This window comes from Dendronephthya gigantea, unplaced genomic scaffold (assembly GCF_004324835.1).
Source record: "Dendronephthya gigantea isolate DGI-Jeju-01 unplaced genomic scaffold, DenGig_1.0 000023F, whole genome shotgun sequence".
NCBI lineage: Eukaryota > Metazoa > Cnidaria > Anthozoa > Malacalcyonacea > Nephtheidae > Dendronephthya > Dendronephthya gigantea.
Window position 1 is genome coordinate 541464 of NW_021163033.1, and position 22216 is coordinate 563679.

General features: G+C 40.7%; 3 protein-coding genes across 3 annotated transcripts; 2 read left to right on the forward strand and 1 right to left on the reverse strand.

Moving 5' to 3' along the window:
• The first annotated feature begins 7006 nt into the window (after positions 1–7006).
• On the forward strand, positions 7007–9404 carry LOC114522595 (bcl-2-related protein A1-like). Its single transcript, XM_028543328.1, has 2 exons — positions 7007–7457; positions 8845–9404. Exons 1-2 carry the CDS (start codon positions 7029–7031, stop codon positions 8962–8964), a joined length of 549 nt encoding a protein of 182 aa, XP_028399129.1. The 5' UTR covers positions 7007–7028; the 3' UTR covers positions 8965–9404.
• A 971-nt stretch (positions 9405–10375) lies between these two features.
• On the reverse strand, positions 10376–17117 carry LOC114522593. Its single transcript, XM_028543326.1, has 12 exons — positions 16125–17117; positions 15848–16007; positions 15186–15395; positions 14782–15038; positions 14628–14690; positions 14235–14406; positions 13615–13906; positions 13061–13178; positions 12813–12950; positions 12659–12730; positions 11385–12512; positions 10376–11149 (listed from the first exon to the last, which is right to left on the reverse strand). Exons 1-12 carry the CDS (start codon positions 16939–16941, stop codon positions 10929–10931), a joined length of 3648 nt encoding a protein of 1215 aa, XP_028399127.1. The 5' UTR covers positions 16942–17117; the 3' UTR covers positions 10376–10928.
• Positions 17118–18045: 928 nt separating this feature from the next.
• Positions 18046–21786, forward strand: LOC114522721. Its single transcript, XM_028543462.1, has 8 exons — positions 18046–18198; positions 18550–18773; positions 19094–19175; positions 19375–19579; positions 19652–20037; positions 20248–20503; positions 20678–21066; positions 21542–21786. The coding sequence occupies exons 1-8, from the start codon at positions 18075–18077 to the stop codon at positions 21784–21786; spliced, it is 1911 nt and encodes a 636-aa protein (XP_028399263.1). The 5' UTR covers positions 18046–18074.
• The last annotated feature ends 430 nt before the right edge of the window (positions 21787–22216 follow it).

Consider the following 22216-nt stretch of genomic DNA (forward strand, 5'->3'; position numbering starts at 1 on the left):
TTGACAAAACAAGAGTTATCTGCAATTTATGATTATACGGAGTACTAGAAGTCTTCTAGTTTACTGCAAATATCAAACGAGATTTTCCTCTGGAGACCTGCCAAGGTTGCCATAGAAATTCTCCTACCGCGATAATAATCCGACCAGACAATGTCTCGTCTGGTTCTTAGTTTATTTTGTGAACCAGACAGAAAGTACAAGCATAGTACAAACAGTTTTTATGAGACGAAGTCCATATCAAACAACCATTTGCTAAGCACAAATGAGTCAGACTCCCGGGACTCACTTAATCTTATTTTGTTTCCCAGAAAGATTAAGGACCACGTGACCACCGCTTCCTGAACTCAGTGAGTCAACCTCGGTCCCAGGTCGAGATAACGACATGATTGGCACAAAAAACAGTCATTTTTTGGACAATGTTTTTCAAACCTCTCGTTCATGCTTTGTTTTTCAACGAAATATGCAAATAATCGCAGCTGAAGATAAATTTTAATTAATTATGAGCGGGGACAATACGTCTGGAAGAGATTGAATCGTTTTCAAAAACAGCCGTGTGTGAGAATTGCAATTCCTGAAGGAGGGATATGTCGTCTGTCTACGAATCATGTAAATAAAGGCGTCTTGAGTGAGCCAGACATTCGCCAAATAAATTTGGTAAATGAGTTCATTGCGTTTGAACGAAACCTTGGGGGGCGTTTTTGATGTCTTTGATTAATATTTCGCCTAGCTCAGCAATATTGGTCTATTGAATTGCTCGAGTTTTGAGGTTAGTTGTATCGGCGGCACTTCTGGTCACTTCGAAACTGCTTTCACATCTGTTTTTTTTGCGGGTGACATCATTGTCAAGGCTCGAAGAAAACGGTTGTCAAGGTAATTGATAACAGAATTCAGTCGAGCTAAGCAATAATAGAAAGATTGCCCGACGTGAGAGCTTCGTCGCGAATGAAAGAAATCAGCAGCGACGAGAATGAGAAACGAGACGAAGGAGGAAAGAGATATCACTCATATCCTCTTCACACGATGCGTCAGTAAATTGAGTCACTTTGGGTGACCTGGTTTATTTGACGCGGCCAACAGCGGAGGCTTGAAGGGTCAAGGTTGTCTTACAAAGACCTTTCCTGATTTATCATTCAAAAGTTGGGGTAGTTGGCCGATTGCCCTAGGATTTAGCATATTTCGACCATAACAGTCAAGTTTATGTTTATCAAAATAAAAGAGCCTTTCCCGAGATTGATTTAAGTGATACATCGTGAGATAAGTGAAGGTGCGAATACCAATTCGTGACGCTTATATTGGTTCGTTCTTTCACCCATAAGTACAGTCTTAGTCATATAATGAAGCATCAAAGAATCTAACTAGCAATTATATTAAAGTCGTTCTTTAAGTTTTAAATTCCTATTTGTGAGTATTTTTTTGAGCTGGAAACCACATCCGGGCGAACAATAGAGACCAACTTTATGAGATGATACTTCAAGTGAAGTATACTACCTGCATGATAATGAGCTAATTAAGCCAATGGTCTGAGTCATACACTTGCATCTAAAACCTGACTCACGTTCACTTGCTGAAGCAGGAATGAGCATTGCTTGTTTTTCTCATACAAAGCTTTCTCAGCCTAGGAGGGCAGTCGGGGACATTAGCTCATTATTTATATTGAATACATCAATTCCTTTGTGATATTGATGATTTAAGAGGTTTCACGATTGCGGCCAACGGTAATTGTGGCACTTTTAAGTTTCAATTCGTGTTATCGCCGTTTTATTGTGGAATTGTAGCAATTCGTCAATTCCTGTCACGCTATCTCTTTCCGCCCTGACTGAACGCATTGAACTGGTGTGCAGAGCATGGCTGAGCTAAACAGAAACGAATCTTTGGCTCTCAGATCATCTCTGAGTTCTACGTTCCTATGTCTTGTTCTTCGAGGGAAAAGTGCATCTAATATGTGGCTCCAACATCAGACAATAGACGTCTATATTGAGTTCAACTATAAGGTGCCCTGCTGGGATAAGACTCAGTCAGCAATTTGTACTCACCAGTTAAGATTTCCGGAACACCAAATTCACTACCGCTAAATCTTATTGTACACAATATTAGTAACCGAAATTGATCACTTTTCTTTGGTGTTAGAGTAAAATATCTTCCCCATGCGTTTAAATTCTTAACTACTTTTTGGCAACACCGATTAATGTTCAACTTGCTTTAAAAAAGAGGTCTTATAGAGGTGACCATAAAAGGTTTTTACACAAGTGTTCATCGTCTTCAGCAAATTCAATATTGACACTGTCGTGTTAACTCTGTGTACAATAGCGCTTTGGTAAACCTGCTTAAATTAATCACGCTGAAAATCTCAAAATTGCCGTTTTGCTTCGAAACACAGAACTCCTGTGCTTGCCAGAATTGATTAAGAATTTATAACAGGCCATACTTTGGTAGATAACGTTAGCGAAAATGAAGCAAATATCTTAAAAGTACACTTAATTTGTTCTCAAAAAGACTCTTGGAGCACACGATAGATTGACACATGTCTAACTATTCGAGTGCTTTTGAAAACATGATTGCATAGTTTTCTAATTTTGTGGGGGGTTTGTGTGCGCGTCGCATGATCCATCGTTCATTTCAACGTTCATTTGCGATAAACGTTTTGGCAGGCAAGCGAAGCTTGTATCTCTAATATCAAACGGATTCGCATTTTGCCGCGGGGCTTCGCAATTACAAAGCGATAAGCGGTCAGACTGCTGTGGTGAACTTGGCCATTCTGGGCACAATAGTGGCTCGCATCCAAAACCGCCGAATCAATCATAAACTATCAAATACTCTCGGGGGTGTTCATATACGCTGTGTGTATATCTGCAAATCAGCGCAATTTCCCTTATCACCGTGATTGTCCGTCAGGAACACGCGAGATGACAATTATATAAGGTTTATTGCCTTATTAGCGATAATGCGACTTATTTATAGTAAAGTGATAATACCATATATATATACAGCTAGGTCATGTCAGAATCTGAAAGAATCAACCTGCACTGTGGCACAATGAAGATCAGAAAAACTTCGATTTCCGTTTTAAGCGCTGGCCGAATATAAGACTAGAAACTTCTACCTAAATAATTTTTTGAAAACTAATTAAAACTAATTTAATAAACGTATATTATGTTATGGCTCTCTCGTTTTGTAATCAGTTTGAACATTGCGTATTCATCGAAATTTTCAATTAACATTTATTTAAAGACTCGGATTTTAAAATGTAAACGAAGAACGCTCCGTGGGCTTTTTAACGCGTTTAAACTAACTCAGAAATAGTTTATATAATTAATGTAAAGAATTAATGGTTTGCGTGATTCATATTTTATAGAATTGATCCCAATCAAGACGGATGAAAACATCTGTTCGATAACTACGTGGACAAGTTAGTCCATGACGCATTTTGTTTTCACCCCCTTCACGTTTTTATGTCAAAAATATCCGAAGCTTCTTTTTCTTTGTGTGATTTCGACTCAAATATCTCGTCCAATATATCAAGCTAGACATTTTATACCACAATCTCGTAGAAAGAAGAATATTTTTCAAGAAAGCAAAGGCGTTGAAAATTTCAATGATTCAGCAGGCTTCGGGAATTGCCCTTCCAGCCAGTGTAAACAGAGATAATAGAGTTTGTTGGGTCAACAAGAAAATACCCGTCTCAAAAAACGCAAATATGCATGCTTGGAATTTCCAGTCACGTTAGACTCGATTGAAAGACAAAAGCAATTCCAATACTTGACTTCTAAAAAACTGTACGCATATCATATCCGAATTTGGTAACTGATAAATGGTTTGTCACGAAAAGGCAAAATAATACATACTGCAAATATCCAAGTGGTCATTAAATTGTTAATGAATGTCAAACGAGATGTTTTTCCGTTTGTCAAAAAGGTTTTCAAGCTCACCAAGGTTGTGGTTTAGATATTTCTCCGATCTTTGTAGCCACAGTTTACGTTGTGGATAAAGGGAAATTAATCATAAACCTGAACTACATTGTACATTTTACTTTCACTGTACATACAATATTCTACAATTTATCATCATGAAAAACACCACACGTTTGGGCGTTCAGTAATGCGCTGGCATGTTTAATTTGCACCTTAAAAGGATAATCTACTGTTTGTCTTGTAAGCGAACTTGTATATGCATATGTTGCAACATATGTCTATTCGCCTCCATGAGTTCAAATAGGATCTCCTTTTTGGGAAAAAGCGTACATCGTTCAGATCGAAAAAAAGAAGCGCGCTTGTTTATTAATACTCGATTACGATAGATGGCCAATTCTATTTCTGAGGTTATTGTTTAAACGCAGACAAATTTAAATCAGATCTTTTCTTTGCTGAAGTTAATCCAGACAGGTGTTCCGTCTCGAGAAGAGAGTGGCTATTTATCACAATTAGTCGCGTTGCGTGTGCAAATGGACAAGTAAATTAAACGATTCGTCTGCTTTTTAAGTCAACAAGGAGACACGAAGATGCTGAATTATAAGACGAAGTATCTTCGTTTTATATGTACGAGTCACTCCATGCAGACAGAATGTCTATGGCGAGTGTAAAGAGGGTATATTATTACAATAGAAGGCATAAGTAGGGTTGACGCTAAAAGCGCAGAGTTTACCCCTGTTTTGAATGCATGCAATAGTAACTTATAAGGCTATCCATCTTCTATTTTCTCAAGTAGATATTCTGACAGATATTCCGTTTGTTGGGGGAAAATTGAGAGGCATTGCGAAATGGTAGAACGCGGGCCGGTTTGGGCACGATTACCAGGGAATCCCCTATAGCACGCGCCGGAAATATTACAAAACGACGGAAAATAACAGCTGTTTTTCAACAGGAGACCTTTGTCCTTGGCTATGTTAGATGCGCGGCTTTCTCTCAATGTAAATTTTGATGCGAATCGCGACAATACAGCAAACAAAAAGCAATCGGAAACGCGCGCCGCCATTGTGCGCCACGAGCCGTTGGCATTAGTAACAATTACGCATTCAAAAAAGATCAAATTTGGCTGCTTTTCAAAGACAGCTGCAGAGTTGATGTAACGAAATGATCGTTTAATGCGAATTAACTTTACATATCAGGAGACGAAGCCTCAGTATCTAGTCTACAAAATTACAGTATTTACATACTATCATTACTGACTCTTTCCTATATATATTTACAACTCTATACTATGCAGACTAAATATACCAGTTTATACGCTTATACAAAAGTTCACATGCCATTACTAATAATACAAAATATTTACAAATTCAAGGCCTCGTTTGTTTATGTACAATTTGCTGATAACAGCAATTTCTCACTAATGTCCATTTACAGTGGGACTAAAGCGCCCAATATGGGCATGTTACGAACACCCCAACCAAACGGAGGGGAATTAGACACGGGCACAACAAGTGTCGTTACAAAAATTACCGAAGAAAAACAAAACACTATTACACGGAACTCTATTATACATTATGCGCACTCGGCCGAGAAACACGGAACACGATTGTCTCGTCACGATCGTAACAAAGCAAACTTTGTAGCATATTTCCTCGAATGCATAACAGAACTAAGTTTACCTTTGGCTAACGAGGGAAGTAAAAGGGAAGTCCATTAGGGTCACGGAAGCCGATCAACTTGCTGTGACAGTTTCGCGCGAAGCCGCGGGAAAATCTACGATGTCGTCATTTAGGTTTCTATCGTTTTATAAACACACCAGAGCCCGAAAATTTAATCGTTTTTCTCAGTCCTTTCCGCTGCGGCTCGCCTCTCTGCAAGCGACTCCAAATCGTCCCCCAATTGGCGCAAAATTCGTCCAATTTCTTTTGGAGTGAAACATTTTTTATCCGTCCGTCTCTCTTGAGTGCCGGTAGATGCCAAATCGGGGCGACTGGCCTGTCCTTGTGGCACGGCCTCGCTTGTCGACTGGGTTTCATCGCTTGCTACCGGCATGGGCCTTGGTTTTGACGCTTGTTCACCGGCGTCGCAGCCCCTATTAATTGTTTTCTCTCCTTCTTCCATAATCTGAAAAGAAATTACCAATCAGTTACTGCGTCACACCTTGGCTTAGCCGATAATATTGAGAGATTTAATAATAATATTTGCGAAACAAAAACAATGCAAGTTTGGTGGACTTCATACGACGTTTCTTCCTATCGCATACGCGCAAGTTTGCTCGAGACAAACGCTTAAATACCGTTCGTGCTTTCCCCGAGAAATCAATAAAGTGCAATGTTTATGACTCAAGGACTCACCATCTATTTCGCGGGATATGATCTCGTCCTCGATGCCAAACGGACACAGTCGGCCTTTTGGATAGATATTCCTCCTGATAATTGAAAGAAGCTACCTCGGCTACAGTTAATCTGCGCAAGATTGAAACTCGACGATGAAAGACGCCAACAAATTCAGCGGGTTTAGCAGCTAAAAATCGCGATTTCTCGGCTAGGCTTGTTCGGCCAGCCTCCACGTTCTTTTGTGATATTATGATTCAAAAATATTTCGTGTTTATTTTGACCGCAGCGAACAATCAGAGATCTGAGCCAATGAGAGGCGCAGGTCTGTTCTGACAATGACGCACGGCTTTTTTCACGTGGAACCCACGTGACGTGCGTGCCGTTTTTTCCACCAATCATGACGCGGATACGTCATACAGCTCATCGACCAAAATAAAGGAAAAAAAGTCGAATAATTCGTACACCAGTCTACCCGTTGTTGTCCTGTTGTCCTTGGAAGGGCGAAACTGAACGTGTCTGCCATCTGACAAAATTGTTCTCAGGATTCACCATTTTTGATTTTCGTCGATTTTGGGGGTACGGGCCGATGGACGAGGGATATAACTGAACCATTAAACGGGACATTTTGGATTGGATATTTTAGTGTACGATAAGCTGGTTATTCTATTTCAGGCATGGCTATGTATCTGTGTTGCCAATATTAATAGGTTGCTGGAACTCCACTACGAATATACTAGCCTCTAAAATAGAATTTGCGGAGGGTTCAAGTAGGTTATATACACAACATATGGCAGTTGCAAACGGATTTTGCGAGCACGCAGCCCAGTCGCCGCTGTATGAGGAGGGAACAGTCTTGGCAAAGGATCTTATAAGTTACAAACTCGGTCGACCAGGGCCACCAGTTAATTCCACCGCTAAAACACTTCGGAAACTTTCGGACGATATAGAACGGCGGAATCCTGACTTGCTGGAGCAATTATGTTCGAAATTAAACTTCTCCAAAGAAACAGGATATAGTTCTTTTTGCGAGATTGCGAAGGAGGTGTTCGCAGACGGTGTAATAAATTGGGGACGTATAGTGGTGCTGTTCGCATTTAGCGCCAGACTTGGGAAATATTGTAACGAGAACAACATGGGTGATCAGATAGAAGATTTGACCGAATGGACGGCGAGGTTTGTCATCGGCTTAGGCTGGATTGAACAGCAAGGCGGATGGGTAGGGAAAATTATTTGTTTTCCATCTTGCGTTAAAGCCAAATCTTTGCCCGCATATCGTCGTTTGGATCACGTTCGTTTGTTATGGACAAAGGGTCGATGCCATGAATGAGTAATTCCCGTACACCTGAGCCCAACTTCTCGCCCATTACGAACCGAATGTGCCTGATATCCGCTCTTTGAAAACAGTTTCATTTCGAAGACTGTCTTAGAAAGGGCAAAATAACACGTCGACCCTACTCGTTTCCGTGGGTTTGAAAACACGAGAGAGAAAACTCGTTTGGCTATATTGTTTGTTTACATTTCGTGTGTGGCCTTGCAAATAAAATTGCGGCACAGAAATGTCGCTATTTTGCCAGATAGAACGAAAAATCGCGTTCTCCAAAGCAAATTCATCTTTTGGCCGATTTTCAAAGGCAAAACTCGGTCGTTTGGCAAATATTTTCGAGCAAGTTCGTCATATTACACACATTTCCGCTTCGTTAACAGACGTATGCACGAAAGTCGTGAATGATTCCCAAATCTCAAATTTCGATCATTTTTTACGAAGGAGACGGGACGTTCTGGGTACTGCGAATCAATTCTCATCCAATTCGAACAAATTTATCACTCAAGGCAAACGTTTTTGATACAACTTTAGAATTTCCCACAGTTTTGTTCAAACGCAACTCACGGGATTAGCAATTGGTATGCAAAGAATTCGACAAGCTTTGCAAAACGATTATTTGGAATTTCCGGGCTATTTTCAGGTTATAAGAATCAGCTTTGGCTATATTTCTTGCGTACTATATCGCTATGCGGTCATTCATTGATGAATATTTGAAAATATTCCTACTCCAAGTGTTTTATAATCCGACCACCTAAGCGTGAATAATTTATTCGAATCAATAATTTGTAACTTTTTACGAAATTTGCAACTCGTTAATCCTATCATTTGCAACATTTTCCGGCCGCCAGAATCAACTTGAATTCTTTCATTTCTTTTCTTCCCGGAAAGACGACAGATCGACGCTTTGATTTTCGGGCTGAAACATCTTTTCGAAGTTTGCTATTTTTAACTGCACATTTGATTGGCTGAAAAGATGTTATCAGCTGTGAGGGTTCCATTGAATTGTGAAATCCTTTTGCCATGTGGGAGGAAATATGCAGGTGCAAAATGTCAAGTCATTGCAAACTGTATAGTAAAATCCATTCACACTTGTATGAAATGCACAGCAATCGAAAAAGATATGTAAAATTCGAATGACTCATCTGGATAGGTATTCTTTGGATCATCACACACTTCTGATAATACCATCATCGAGTATGCTGCAATTTGCAGATATATAGATTTAGAACTTTTAGAGGTAAGAATAATTGAACCATAATTTCATATTTTTTTTCTCTAGAACGGACTGAATGCACGTTTTAAAGACATTGACGAAAGCAACAGCAGCTGGTGGAAGAGTGCTCTTATAACAACAGCCTTTGGCATAGGCAGTCTTGCTGTTTTAACCGTTTGCAAATGAATATATCTACATATAATATTTAAAAAAAGCATTACAGAATTTGACGTCAAATATCGACATGGTTTCTTGGTTAGCACTTGCTTTGTATGACTCCACTAGCCTCAATATAAAACTGGAGTAATATACTTTACTTCACAAGAAAATGGTAAAGATAATGAAATGGAGTCTAGGATTATAGAAATATGAACTTAATGTGAACATGAAAAATTCTCTTTTAAAAGTAATTTTTCTTCAAAGGTTCACATATGTTCACAGTTGTGGCAGAATGCCATCAATGTTTGAACATTCTGCGTACATATTTCCAATGGAAAAAGCAGTATCTGGATTGACGAGTGTGAACAAAGATTTGGCATAATTTATTTGCAAGAAACGCTATAGTTTAATGTTATATGCGCTTATATTGAAAGTTTCCACAAATGAATAAAGTTTCTGCAGGTAAATAATGCAAAGTGTGAGTATGATTGTTGAGGTCAAGTGGTTTAAAGCAATATCAAGTAGTTTACAAAGAAATAAGGAGAACAAAGAAAGTTTTATTTTATGATTTCGCACAGCACCAGGGTAACTGCCAAAGCACAATCTTTTGCCATATATATTTTAAGCCTGAACAGTCAAAGAAATTTCTTAGACTGTCCTATAACTGGAGTTTTGAATAGAATAGAAAGTGGTACACCCTAGAGGTGCTGCAATACAGTTCAAAATATTGCATCAGTCAGCTGGAATGACGAATCTAACTTTGATCCCTAAACTAATTTATCTGAACTTATAACTTGGTATTTTTGTTTACCTGCTGTCACACAGCCCACTAGATGAAAAAACCAGAATATCCTCAACAGGATTCTGGAAACTATTCTTGGTAAGAGGAGTTAGAGGACCAGCCTCATGTTCATTTTCCCCTGATCAATAATGGTCATGAAAATAGCAGGATTACTACTGTCCCCCATCTTCACAGTGCGGTCATATGAACCGAAAAGTTTACAGTTTACACAATCATTTTAATTTTGAGAAGAGCTGAAGATCAATCAGATCATTCATCATAGCGCATTCTTGTATGTTTATACCAGGTGGTATACATGTTTTTCAAAACAATTCATCACAAACCTGTGAACGAGATGTCTTTGCTTGATGAATTTAAAGCAGATGTACGAATATAAATGTTAAACTTATTCCATAGTCGCAGGTCTCGAATTTGCATCTTGAATATTGGAATTTCACCAACGCTGCTACCATGGCCACCGCCATTTTGAATTTCGCCGCGCAGGGACCGGGGAGAATTTTCGCGTAGATTAATTAAGGTGGTTGTTAGCCGTTCAATCGCGTTCCCTGAGCTCGCGATTTTTTAGCAGATATAAACTTTTATTCGAGCCATATCCGTTTCATATATGTTTAATAACCGCGTTTTTTGTATAAAAAAATGAGGAAGAAACTATCGTTGACGTTGACTTATTAAAAGTCCGATCGGCGGAAAAATAATAGAGACAAAACTTTGCGGCTAAAAAGTACCTGTATGGAACTCAATATGGAACTACTTATTATAGACACTACAAATTTAGTCTTTTTACAAATTAACTTGCATCTAACAGTGCACTGATGTTGTCAATGCATAAGCTGTTTCAAGGATGAAATGCATTTTGCAACACAACACGAAGTTTATCGCAGAACTTGTGACAAGTCTTCTGTGAACACGAACCGACTATTGTCAGATGGTAAAAAATCGTTTTGTTTAGTAAAATCTGTCGCAAGTTATTCTGGAGAACGAAGATCTGCACTATGTACGAACACTTGTCTGAACGTGAAAACGTAAAAATATCGCGACATTTTCACTTTGCTTAGCAAGATATGTGAAAGATAGCTGCGACTACACAACACCAGTAAAATTACGAGCCAGTAAAAAACTATTCTTGGTAACTGGTAAGAAGACCAGCTGCATATTCATTTTCCCGCCAAGATGTCCGGGCATTTCCAGGTCACATTGCGGACACAATTCCTTTTAGTTTTGCTAAAAGTTTTTGGAATTCGGCGCTTTTATATATTTCTTCAAATATCGTGGATATCTCCCTGGCTTCCTCCATGTCAAACCACCTGCATTCCTCGTGAACCGCACCTGCCACGAACGGAGATCGAATAACGGTCGTCTCTTCCTCTCTCTCGTTTTTGACCAAGTTGGATTCTTTATTTTCACTCGTATCTAAAGAATGGAAACAGTATTAAGATTGCGTCAAGTGTGATGTACAAAAGCCTAGAATAGACAAAAACACCTTCGCTACAACTATAGAAATTGCCTTCCCAAAAAGGGAACCATAAACTATCGTCAGAGCTGGTAACAAATCACAGAAGATTCTAGCTACATCAGGTCATGCAGTAGCTATTGAAACATTTAAATGCGTTTCTCAGGCTCGTGTGCAAGTTTTATACGCAACTACCAGAAGTATCCACGTGTGCAGAAGCTGTGTTCTTTGAGATTGATTCCGTGCGCGTTGGAGGTGGATTAGGGTCAATTGGGGTCTTATTTGTAGTGTTCGGGAAACTCGTGTTGGTCGAAGGTGAGTTCGTGCTGGTAGAAGATGAGTTCGTGCTAGTAAAGGACGAGTTCGTGCTTGTGGAAGATGGTTTCGCGGCAGCATACGCTAAATACGCGTCCGTGTATGCTGAATAAGCACCATGGTACGTGGTACTTGATGTAGGCTGTCTTGAATCACTAGTACCGGAGTTTGTGGAGGATGTGCCAGAAAGAGTGGGTTGAGTAGAGTTTCTATCATTGTTAGACGTGTAGGTCGAATGTGCACCAGTAGAGGTTGAACCACCCCCAGTGTTCGAAGCCACGCCCTGGTTAGCAGGATATGCACCAGCAGAAGTTGAACCAACGCCAGTATTTGGAGCCACGCCCTGGTCAGTAGAATATGCACCAGAAGACGTTGAACCAGTATTTGATGAGGTTGAATAAGCTGAATATGCTTCAGTGTAGGCTGAATATGCACTACCAAAAGTTGAACCTGAGCTACTGTAAGCTGACCCTGCAGCACCGCAATCAGAGCTCCCATAAGCAGAATATGCAGCAGGGTAATTTGAGCTGGTGGGTGTGTAACCCGACGTGTATGATTTGGTATCAGATGTCCCCGTGTCTGTTGGATTACCGCCTTCTTGAGCAGTATATGCATACGCTGAATTTGTGTCTGTAGCATTTGAACCGGTGTTAGCGTTTGTCGTACCAGGAAAGTTTGAGCTTGTGTTCCCATAACCAGAATATGCATCAGCGTTGGCATAGCCCGGGCCAGGGTAGCCTGAACTCGGCTTGCCTGAGCATGCGTCGACGTTAGCTGAATACGCCTGATCGTAAGTTGTATTCGTGATAACGGGGCTTGGGCCTGTGGGAGATGGGTCTGTCGGACCAAGATCTGTGAGAACTGGGGCCATTCTGACAGGAGCAGAATTCATGCCCGAATAATTTAAACTGCTGTCCTGGTAGCCTGGGTCCGTGCAAGAGATAGGATTCTTCACGATCGGTGTGGATGAATCCATGCCTGAGGTCTCCTGACTCTCAGCAGCTGTTTCTGTAAAGGAAAATGAGAAAAGTATGAATTCCAGGAATTGGATTACCAATCGATTTACTCGAATCGAATTTTGGTAAACACTTTTGATTATATTATACCGCGTTTTCGTCACAGAATAGAAGCCACTACTACAGTCTACAGCATACCTTGAGGATCCTCGTCTTCATAACTCTCAGGTTCAGTGATAATACCACAGAGGTAATATCGAGAAAAGTCGCCTTAACCAAAATTATGTTTTTTAATTAATAGAAAAACACTTTCGAGGGTCAACCACAAAGGGAAAATGTGAATACGTTGTACCTTTATGTGGATTTATGTTGTCAGCTTGAGCCAGATCGATAAACGGAGATGAACTTATATCAGAGAGTTTCAGCTTTATACCAGTCTCTTCTTTGAGTTCTCGCATCGCAGCTTCAGCTGGGCCTTCTATGAACACGCCTGAAAGCAGAACATTGCGTATTAAAGAAGGAGGAAGCGTCCTTGAAGTTGGAAGAAACAGTCTTACAAGTGATGACTGATTCAAAGTGAAAAGAACTTTCCATCCATACCTGTAGAAAGCATGCGATGGTAAAAGTTTCCTTTAGGTAACCTCCAAGGTCGAAACCGATCTTGATTCTGATCTTCGCCACTGTTGGCACGTCGAAATAACTCTTTATTAGCTGCGATCTATGAACATGATATTCAATATGACTAAATATTTTCTATACAGTACTTCATATATGCAGTATACAGTAAGTACAGTATGCAGTATACAGTAAGTATGCAGTAAGTATACAGTGCATGTTTCCGATTATGTTACGAAGATTGCACCGAGGAGACGCAGCTGGAGGCAAAACGTGAGCGCGCTGGAGGCAGGAGGTGGGCAGAATAGAGACAGCTGGGCAAAATAGAGGTGGGCAGAGTGGAGGCAGGAGGCGGGCAGAGTGGAGGCAGGTTGCGGGCAGAGTGGAGGCAAGATACTGGCAGAGTGGAGGCAGGTTGCGGGCAGAGTGGAGGCAGGAGGCGGGCAGAGTGGAGGCAGGTTGCGGGCAAAGTGGAGGCAGGAGGCGGACAGAGTGGACGCAAGATACGGGCACCACTGGTATACAACGCCTTCGCCTACCTGTACTTCTCTTAACTCCTTAGACATCTTGTCCTCTCTTAAGAATCTCACCCAACGTTTATCAAACTTCATTGTGTGTTGAAACACGTTTTCTAACGCTGTTTCGGAGAACGAGGATATTGCCATAACCTCCTCCAGCATCCAGTCTTTAATGTGAGCAATGATCAAGCTTGTCTTTAGAATGAAAGGACGGTCTGCCTGCATATTGCGGAAATACTGCGCGAGACCACGAACAACGTTTATAAAGGCTTGGCTGCAGAGATAGCGCTTGAGTAAAACATTCACATCACATCTACAACCAGAAGATAATATGATGAAGGTTAGGCCACGCAAGATGGCCCTAATTCGCTTGTACGAAAGCTGAATAGCTACTATTCTGCGGACAGTGATTTTTAAACAAGCTTGAAAAGCATTGAGATTACAGATTTCGATCTAAAAGTCATGATAGAAAACCTCCAAATTAAAAAGAAATAGGTTTAAACAAAATTATACCGAACAACAGGCAATTTTAGAGCGATTGATCCACTATCCAGTGGTGGATAGCGCTATTTAGCTTTCGTCGTAGAAAAGTCTGCCCCACTCCTCAGGTCAGGGCTCATGGCCCAGGAGAGGGTACACACCTAGTTTCCGTTCCATCGCGTCTTGGAATGCAATGGAGCACAACGACGCCACAACTGATCAATACTTTATCGGGTTTTTCCGGCATCAAAATTTGCTGGCATTGTGTTGCACGAAGTACAATCTGACCTCCGCGTATTACGTAGTAACCTTCCAAACCAACCAGGCGATGCCCTAAAGAGAATAATCACATATTTGAACCGGCTTAACCTAGTAACTCAGTTGAAAGAGTATTTGGACTAGCAAACAGTCACAGGTTTGATTCCCAACGTCGTTAAGCTAATTCTTCAGCTCGCCTGGTTGGTAACTCTGAGTATCACCATCACAATATGTAAGTTATACTCCGATAAATTTAATGAAGTGTACCAGGAATCGGTTCACAATTGATATCTTACCAGGTACAATATCCACTAGGGTACCAGCTGACAGGTCCTCCAGAGCACACCTTTCCATATTCCCTATGAAATGTAGCAATACAAAAATCTGAATTTTCCCTACCGCAACCATACCACAGAGTACTTTTCTTCTGAAAACAGTCAAAATACCCACCTTGACAAAAGAGAGGTATAGAAGTCTCCTCGCTACCAACCAAGACTATATTCCTTCGTTCTGGCCATGCCTCGCCGACAGATAAGTTTCCAAGATGGACATCCTCAACTTCATATTCTCCTCGTCTTCTTGACCGTCTCTCTGACGATGGGCGACTGTTGCTCATTGAAACCTCACCCACGCGCTGCATCTTGTGCGGACGTTGCTCTGGCGTACCAAAGAACTCGTCGTCTTCGCCACTTTCCTCTAATTTCCGCCTGTAAGTTGAAGTGTTTATGATCGCATGCTTGCAGAATTGAAAAATCTTGGCAATATACTTGGGAAAGGTCTGATCCTCTCTGATAAAAAATGGTACTCAGAGTTGTCGAGGTAATGAAGAAACAACTGTATTCTATTGAACTTACTTTAGTTTCACTGGTGCAGCCTTTTGAAAATCAGTAAACTCCCCATCCATGTCATCATAATCATCAACATCAAATTCAGACTGTTTGTGATTGTGAATCCATGATGTATTCCCTTGCACTTGATCAGTTTCTGTCTGCTCAGGCTCAAGATCATGCAAATCTTTCTTGTATGGCACATTTTCAGCGTTCTTATATCGACCATGAGAATTTCTAAATAAAATCTTCCTTTCTTTAAAATGCTGGCAACTTCATCTATTCCTAGACCATTTTACTGGTCAGGTACACTGTACCACAAGTCTCATATTGACAAAACTCTAAACACAGCCATTTGCAGATTCCAAGGTAAAAATTGGAAAAGGGAAAAAAAAAGTCGGATGACACATTTTATCTTTATTTATATGCAACTTTGAGAAGACAGGTTAATAAGGGTAAGTCATTATACTTCATCCCAAATAACAATTTGCTTTGATGGCTCTATGACTGAACTGGACAATTAGTTCAGGGGAAGACAACTTCTTCAATATAATTTCGATAACTCAAAATAATCATTTGATTACTTACTGGAGGGACGTACATGACTCACAGAAAACAAAGATAAGGGATTCACAAACTATTCAGATTTCCATTAAAACCCTGGCAAAAAAAAATCCTGAATGACCTACTTTCTCAGCAACTTCATAGCGACTGCTTCTGGGTCCTTCACACCCATTGCAATGAGTCCAGCTTTAGCAGCACTTTGCTCTGCCTGTTTCTTAGTCTGACAGCATTCCTTGGCCTTGAAAACTCTCCCCTCAATTGAAACTTTACTGATATATCCCCTATCTAAAAATATATTATAAATACCAAACCATCAAGGCAGACAGCCTCCTTGCCTTGTAAGAAAACAAATTTGAGATACTACCAATCAAAATCTCCTGGATTTCTCTATTCTGACCTTACCTGTCAACTGTGTTTCATAGGAAGGTGTTTCAATACTTCGTTGTTGTAGATGTTCTTGCAAAAGATTTTTGTACGAACTTTCAGGAGTTTTGTATGAAGGTGCTCCTGCTGGATTTGGAGGGGGTGTGCTATCCATATACAAAGGGGACCTTGTATAATACCCAAAAACATTCAAAGCCTTTTGTGCAACAGCATGTTCAGCATCACGTTTGTTACTAAACAGGTGATCTGTGGTGAAATACTCATCTCTTACAAACAGGACACAATGGAACCCTAGTAATGCACAACCATCATAGTTTGCCTCAGTCTCATATTGGGGTTGGGATATCTTCTGCGATTGGCAGTATTCATGAAGAACACTTTTTGGCATTTTCACATTTCCACCAGATGGGCCACCACTTCTTGGTGGCCGACCGAAGCCTCTGGGACTTGGCGTTGAAAAACTGGATCCAAGTTGTCCTGGGACACTGGGATAGCGTTGGTCCACAGGGCACCCTTGGTTATCCTGATAATCTTGGTTCTCACCAGGATAACCTTGGTTGCCCATGACTACATCTGGGCCATGCTCACCATATCCTCCACCACTGTCTGTTTCATCCTCAAAAATTCCTAGGCTTGCAAGACAAGCTCTCGAAGCATCATGCTCAGCTTCCTTCTTTTTAGAAAAGACAGCACTAGTCGGATAAGGATATCCATCTATTACTGCTTTTGCCTGATAACCATTCGGAGCTGCCCAGGTTTCAAAATATGGCGGACCAATTTTACGTTTTTGGCAATACTCAAAGAGAATGCTCTTTCCTGAACGACTTCCAGACATATCCCACGGGGAAAAAACTGCTCGATTAGGACGAAATACACCCAAAATTCCTTGCAGATCTCAGAGAGTTATATCGTACGATTATTTCAGGAAGAAACGAAGGTTAAACACATAAATTTTCTGAATACAATTTGTAAATAACCTCAACTTTTTACATGCTTTGGTCCGCCATAGAACACGGGCAAGCTTGGAGGAAGCACGCGCGGAAGCACGTTACGATCACGACCACGCACGGAAACACGCGTGTACCAGTGGTAAGAAAAAATAGGAGCGCACTGTGGGGCTGTTATATCGAACTGATGCGAGCATGAGATTTTCCAACTTTTGAGCGATTTTTTTAACAGATTTAGTTTAAAAAATTCAAAGTTAGCTAGCACAATTTGTAGAGACGTAGCCATAACTTCATGAAATAATAAATATCCCGGATTGCAATAGTGAGTCGCGCGTGAAATACAAACAACAAAATGCAAACTTCATATACTTGTTGATTTCAGTCATTCCTTACCACCTGCAAGTGAAGACGCGTAGCGTTGGAAACTAAACCCTAGTTAACCCCAGTGCTTCCCGCATGCAGCAAATAAAAGTATAAAACAGAAGAATTGAGGGGATAACACTCATAGTAGTGGGGTTCAAGTTTGAATAGCACTAAAACAATCGCTCTCGTATAAAATATTTCTCCCAATATTATTTCTATCTGACTGTGTTAGGCTTGTTAATTTGTTATTCCCAATTAAGTAGATGAAAACCACTAACCCAATTATTTTCTTAATTTACCCAATCAAGACTATGCTCATGTTATGTCAAAACGTCCCACATTCGGTAAACATGTGTTTGAAAGTCAGTGTTTTTCGCTTCCCCTAAACAATATATGAACTGATAATGGGTCAAAAAGCCTGTATCCTGATGCATTTCAGTTGACTCACACTACACTCGTCAAATTTGAGCCAACGCTCCACAAACCCTGCCCGGAAAAATTACAAGATTTGAACTAAGAGATGCGACCTTTATCTTCCTTGTTTGTTAGCCCACGCAAGCACGCACTACCACCTGCAAAACGGTAGACGCAAAGCGTTGGAAACCAAATCTCAGTGCTTCAAATACGCAGGTAACAAAGCTGACGAAGTGGTGGGCAAATGATGGCTCTACAAAACTCCATCAGTTTCCTGCTTATTCTTCTTTGCCTGAAAACATTGTTGGCGGGTAAACCGTATCGAGGGAACCATGTCAGGACAACGTCTTTTGATACCGTTGTTGAAGGTAAGTAATTTTATTTTTACTTTACATGTCCGTGTCGCAAGAGAAAGTTCAAATGCAGGTAGCAACAACCGCGAGACATGCCCATGATTAACGAAATTGTGTTTCGTTGGTTTGCCCATCTTCGAGGAACGTGACTAGGGAACTATGCATATTTCCTGAATTGCTTATTTTCGAAAAACACGGCTAGGAAACAATGCTTCTTATCCTTTATCCACATTCAAGAAATGACGTGCGGCTTAGAAAAATGTTTCCTGGTTTGTCTACCTGGATGAAACGTGACTGAGTGTTTCCGCGAGTATATTTCTCAAAACATTCCCGCTAACGAATGCATGCATTATTTTCAATCTTCAGGCAAGGCACTAAAGAATCATGTAATCGATATCATCCATGAGTACAGCCAGATAGACTGTGGTTTTGCCTGTCTCCGGGCTACGAATTGCCAATCGTATAACGCTCGTCAAGAGAAAGTAGATGTGTTTGAATGCGAACTCAGCAGCAGCACAAAGGGGCAACAACCCAACGACTTTGTAGACGCGCCAGGAGTTACCTACTTTGGAAGTGATACATTTCCCGCGGTATGATGATGGTTGGTCAGACAGACCTTTTTAATTCCGTAGTATCACGTAGTTTGGCGGTGGAAGAAGTATGCTTCTGATTGGCCATTGAAGACAGTTCTAGCCAATTAGGATCAGGTCTGCAAATACTTCAAAGCGACGACTTTCTATAAAGGTCCATCTCCATCTACATTCTATTGTCATGCTCAGCGATAGACCTTTATTACTCACCAAAATAATCAATCTTTCAGGGTCCCCAGACCAGACGAGGGATAGAAAAGACGCCTTTTTTCAATCCTAACTTTTGCAGTGACCGAGAAGTATTGTTTTCTTTTTCGTAGCTTGGCTGTGATGCTGGGAAATGTCGTTATGAAAACAAATGTAAAGAAAGCAAAATATATCCTTATTATCATTGTCAGGATGGTAAGTTTGTTCACACCGTTGAATCAACCACAAAATTTAGGTTTGAATGTGACAAAATTACGGAATAAAAACGTAGAAAAGCTGGAGGACTACAACAAAAAACTCGTTTGACATACTCGTCGATGTACCGTTCTCTTTTTGCCAACACGTCTGCCCGATTTCAACGAGTTTTCAAGTTGTTTTTTCATTCAAATTTCAGATGAATTTGATTTGAAATTTCCTTCTACAAATCACACATGGAAGGGAAATAACACAGACAATTTAATCGAGATCTCAGTTTGTTTCTGGTTTAAATCAAGTCACGCTGCCTCAGGGACATTCTTCGGTTATAAAAACGATGGAACTTCTCCGAGCGTTATGAGTTTGGGCTATTCTAACAACGACCTTTCATTTGGAATCAACGCGTAAGTCTAAGATAACGAAGTTCTAAAAGTTTAAGCAAAACATGACTGTTAAATTCCATCAATTCATTATAGTGAGCAGGCCACCTTCACTATGCCTCCTCTTTATGATGACGAATGGCACCACCTTTGTGTCACGTGGAACAGCACCAGTGGTCACGTGAACGTTTTTGTCGATGGCGTAATTCGCGGATATCCCTCTGGGAAATCGTTCTTCAAAGATGCCATTGTGAAAGCGGACGGAGTGTGGACACTGGGGCATTTCGGAGGCAGTGCTGATTACACTGGAAAGATGAGTCAGTTCAATGCCTGGTACACAGTGTTGCCTAGCGACGAGATTAAAGCGATGGCGATGACGTGTACGTTAAGTCATACGTCCACCGGAAGTATTGTGAAGTGGGGGCGAGATTTCACACCATCACCATCGGAAAGCGCTGAATCAAGAGACTGCAGTAAACGAGGTAGGCGATGCAGGAAGTATACTCACTGGATTGATTTTGAAATCAATCCCTAAAATCCCTAGAATGTTCATGTCCTATCTACCTCGCTTAACCACGAAACATCACTCAGTCATGTAGCCAAGTATGGCTATTATATAACTGTCAATAATATATATTACTCTTAATTCGTCAACTAATTTTACGTCATGATTTTACGTGATCTTTGAATAGACATTTCCTCAGAAGATTTGGGAGATTCAGACTTGCATTTCTCTGGGCAGAGTGGAACGTCGTCATTTAAAGCAATTTCAAATATACCATCACTCGATTCATTCACCATAAGCTGGTGGCTGAAGACGACGTGGATTCCGACAGCGGGCACTCAACTGAAAGCGATTGCAAGCTTCACTAAAGACCTCACGACCACCCTTCTCGTTGCTCTCCGAGGCAGTTTTGAATTACATTTTCTACTGGGATCAGAAGAATGGTATGAAATATATAATAGGCTAAAAGTGGGGATAGTTAAGGTGACAGTTATAACAAGAGTACAAACGGTTCCTCCACAATTGCAATCTTGTGAGTCTCCTTTGGTAAAATGTAGGAAAACCTTTTATTTTCTGACCAACTTTTCTGATCACTAATTTCATTATACATTATGTAGCTTACATAAACTTCCGCCAATCAGCGACGACCGTTGGCATCACATGGCAATCACGTGGGAGAACGAAAATGGGCAGTGGGACTTTTACTTGGATGGCGTACACCGTGCTTTATTTAACAACTTTCAAAAGAGACATGTCGTTGAGGGGTCGTATTTGATAATCGGGAAGAGCGGGGATGATAAAGGATCTGGATACACCTCCGATGAGGATCTTGTGGGGAGTTTGAGTCGTTTCAATATATGGAAGTACAGGCTGAGCGTCGATCGTATTGTTATGCACGCAAAGCATCCCGGTTTTGAAAGTGGCGACGTCGCATCTTGGAAAGATATACAACAAAATATGCACGGTCATGTCGTTCGTACTAAACCGTCGACCGTCGTGAGCAGTTGTAAGTTCTTGAGATTGCTATGAATCCCTCAGAGAGTCACTCTCATGCACTCACTCTCCTCTGCACAGAGGGCCTTTCGTAGATGCTATAATTCTGTGGATTAACGATGAATGTTGGGCCACTTCCTATTAATTGGGTTTTACGGCTTACAATATTGTTTATGGCGCAAAGAATATAAAGACTATGAAATTTAAAACCGCGAGAGAACAGTTTTTTGTTAAGTTTTTGTTCAGTTTTTGAACAGTTTGAGGTGGAAAATCGTGCTGAGGTTTAATATGTTTCGTGACATTATAGCTAATTCTACAAATAGTAATCCTTTTAGACTTAGAAATCCACTATATTCCTGATGCTCAATTCGCAAACTGAATCGTCCAGTCTGGCTTTCCCAGCGCTATCTCGAAGTGCTTCTGCAATTCGGTGATGCAAACCTATTCAATCCAGTTCTCACCAGAATGTATTTCATTTTTATGTCTAGTTGGATTGTCCAATGTCCGGTTAACAATGGACGACGCGAGCGAATATAATCATGCAATTCTTCCTTATGACGGCGAAGGAATCAAACAATTGACTGTCTGCGCTTGGCTTTTCTTGGTCTACACTTCTACCGCAGCACCGGGTCTGATCTCTTATGCGTCGCCCTCAAATTCGAATGAATTCTACTTAGAATTTTACAATGGAAAAATAAAATCCAGTGTGGGTAACACTGACGACGTAACGTAAGTGTAAACCATTAATTTTTATCAATATCTTGTAAAAAACAGAAATAAAGGGCGCGAACCATTCGGGGGGGGGGGCATTGCACTAAAAAAAGGGGCACTTTCTCTCATAGATCTGCAAAGACAGTGAAATTCACTGAATACTTAATTATTTATTACCACTGCAATGCAACATTTTGCTACATAAAAATCTCTACCAAGTCTGAGATCATGTACAATAATAACGCACATTTAATGACACAAAACAGTCGCGCGTTCGCTTGAAAAAAGAAGCGCATTTTGGTGTTTTCAACAAAAGTGGGGGGACGGGTACCGTGCCCCAGTGCTCCCCACTTCCGCGGCCCCTGCACTCACAGAAATATGAAACGGAAATGCAGTATATTTCAAGAGATGCTAATTTGTTTAGCGGCAAGGCTGCTATCTTGTAGAATTAC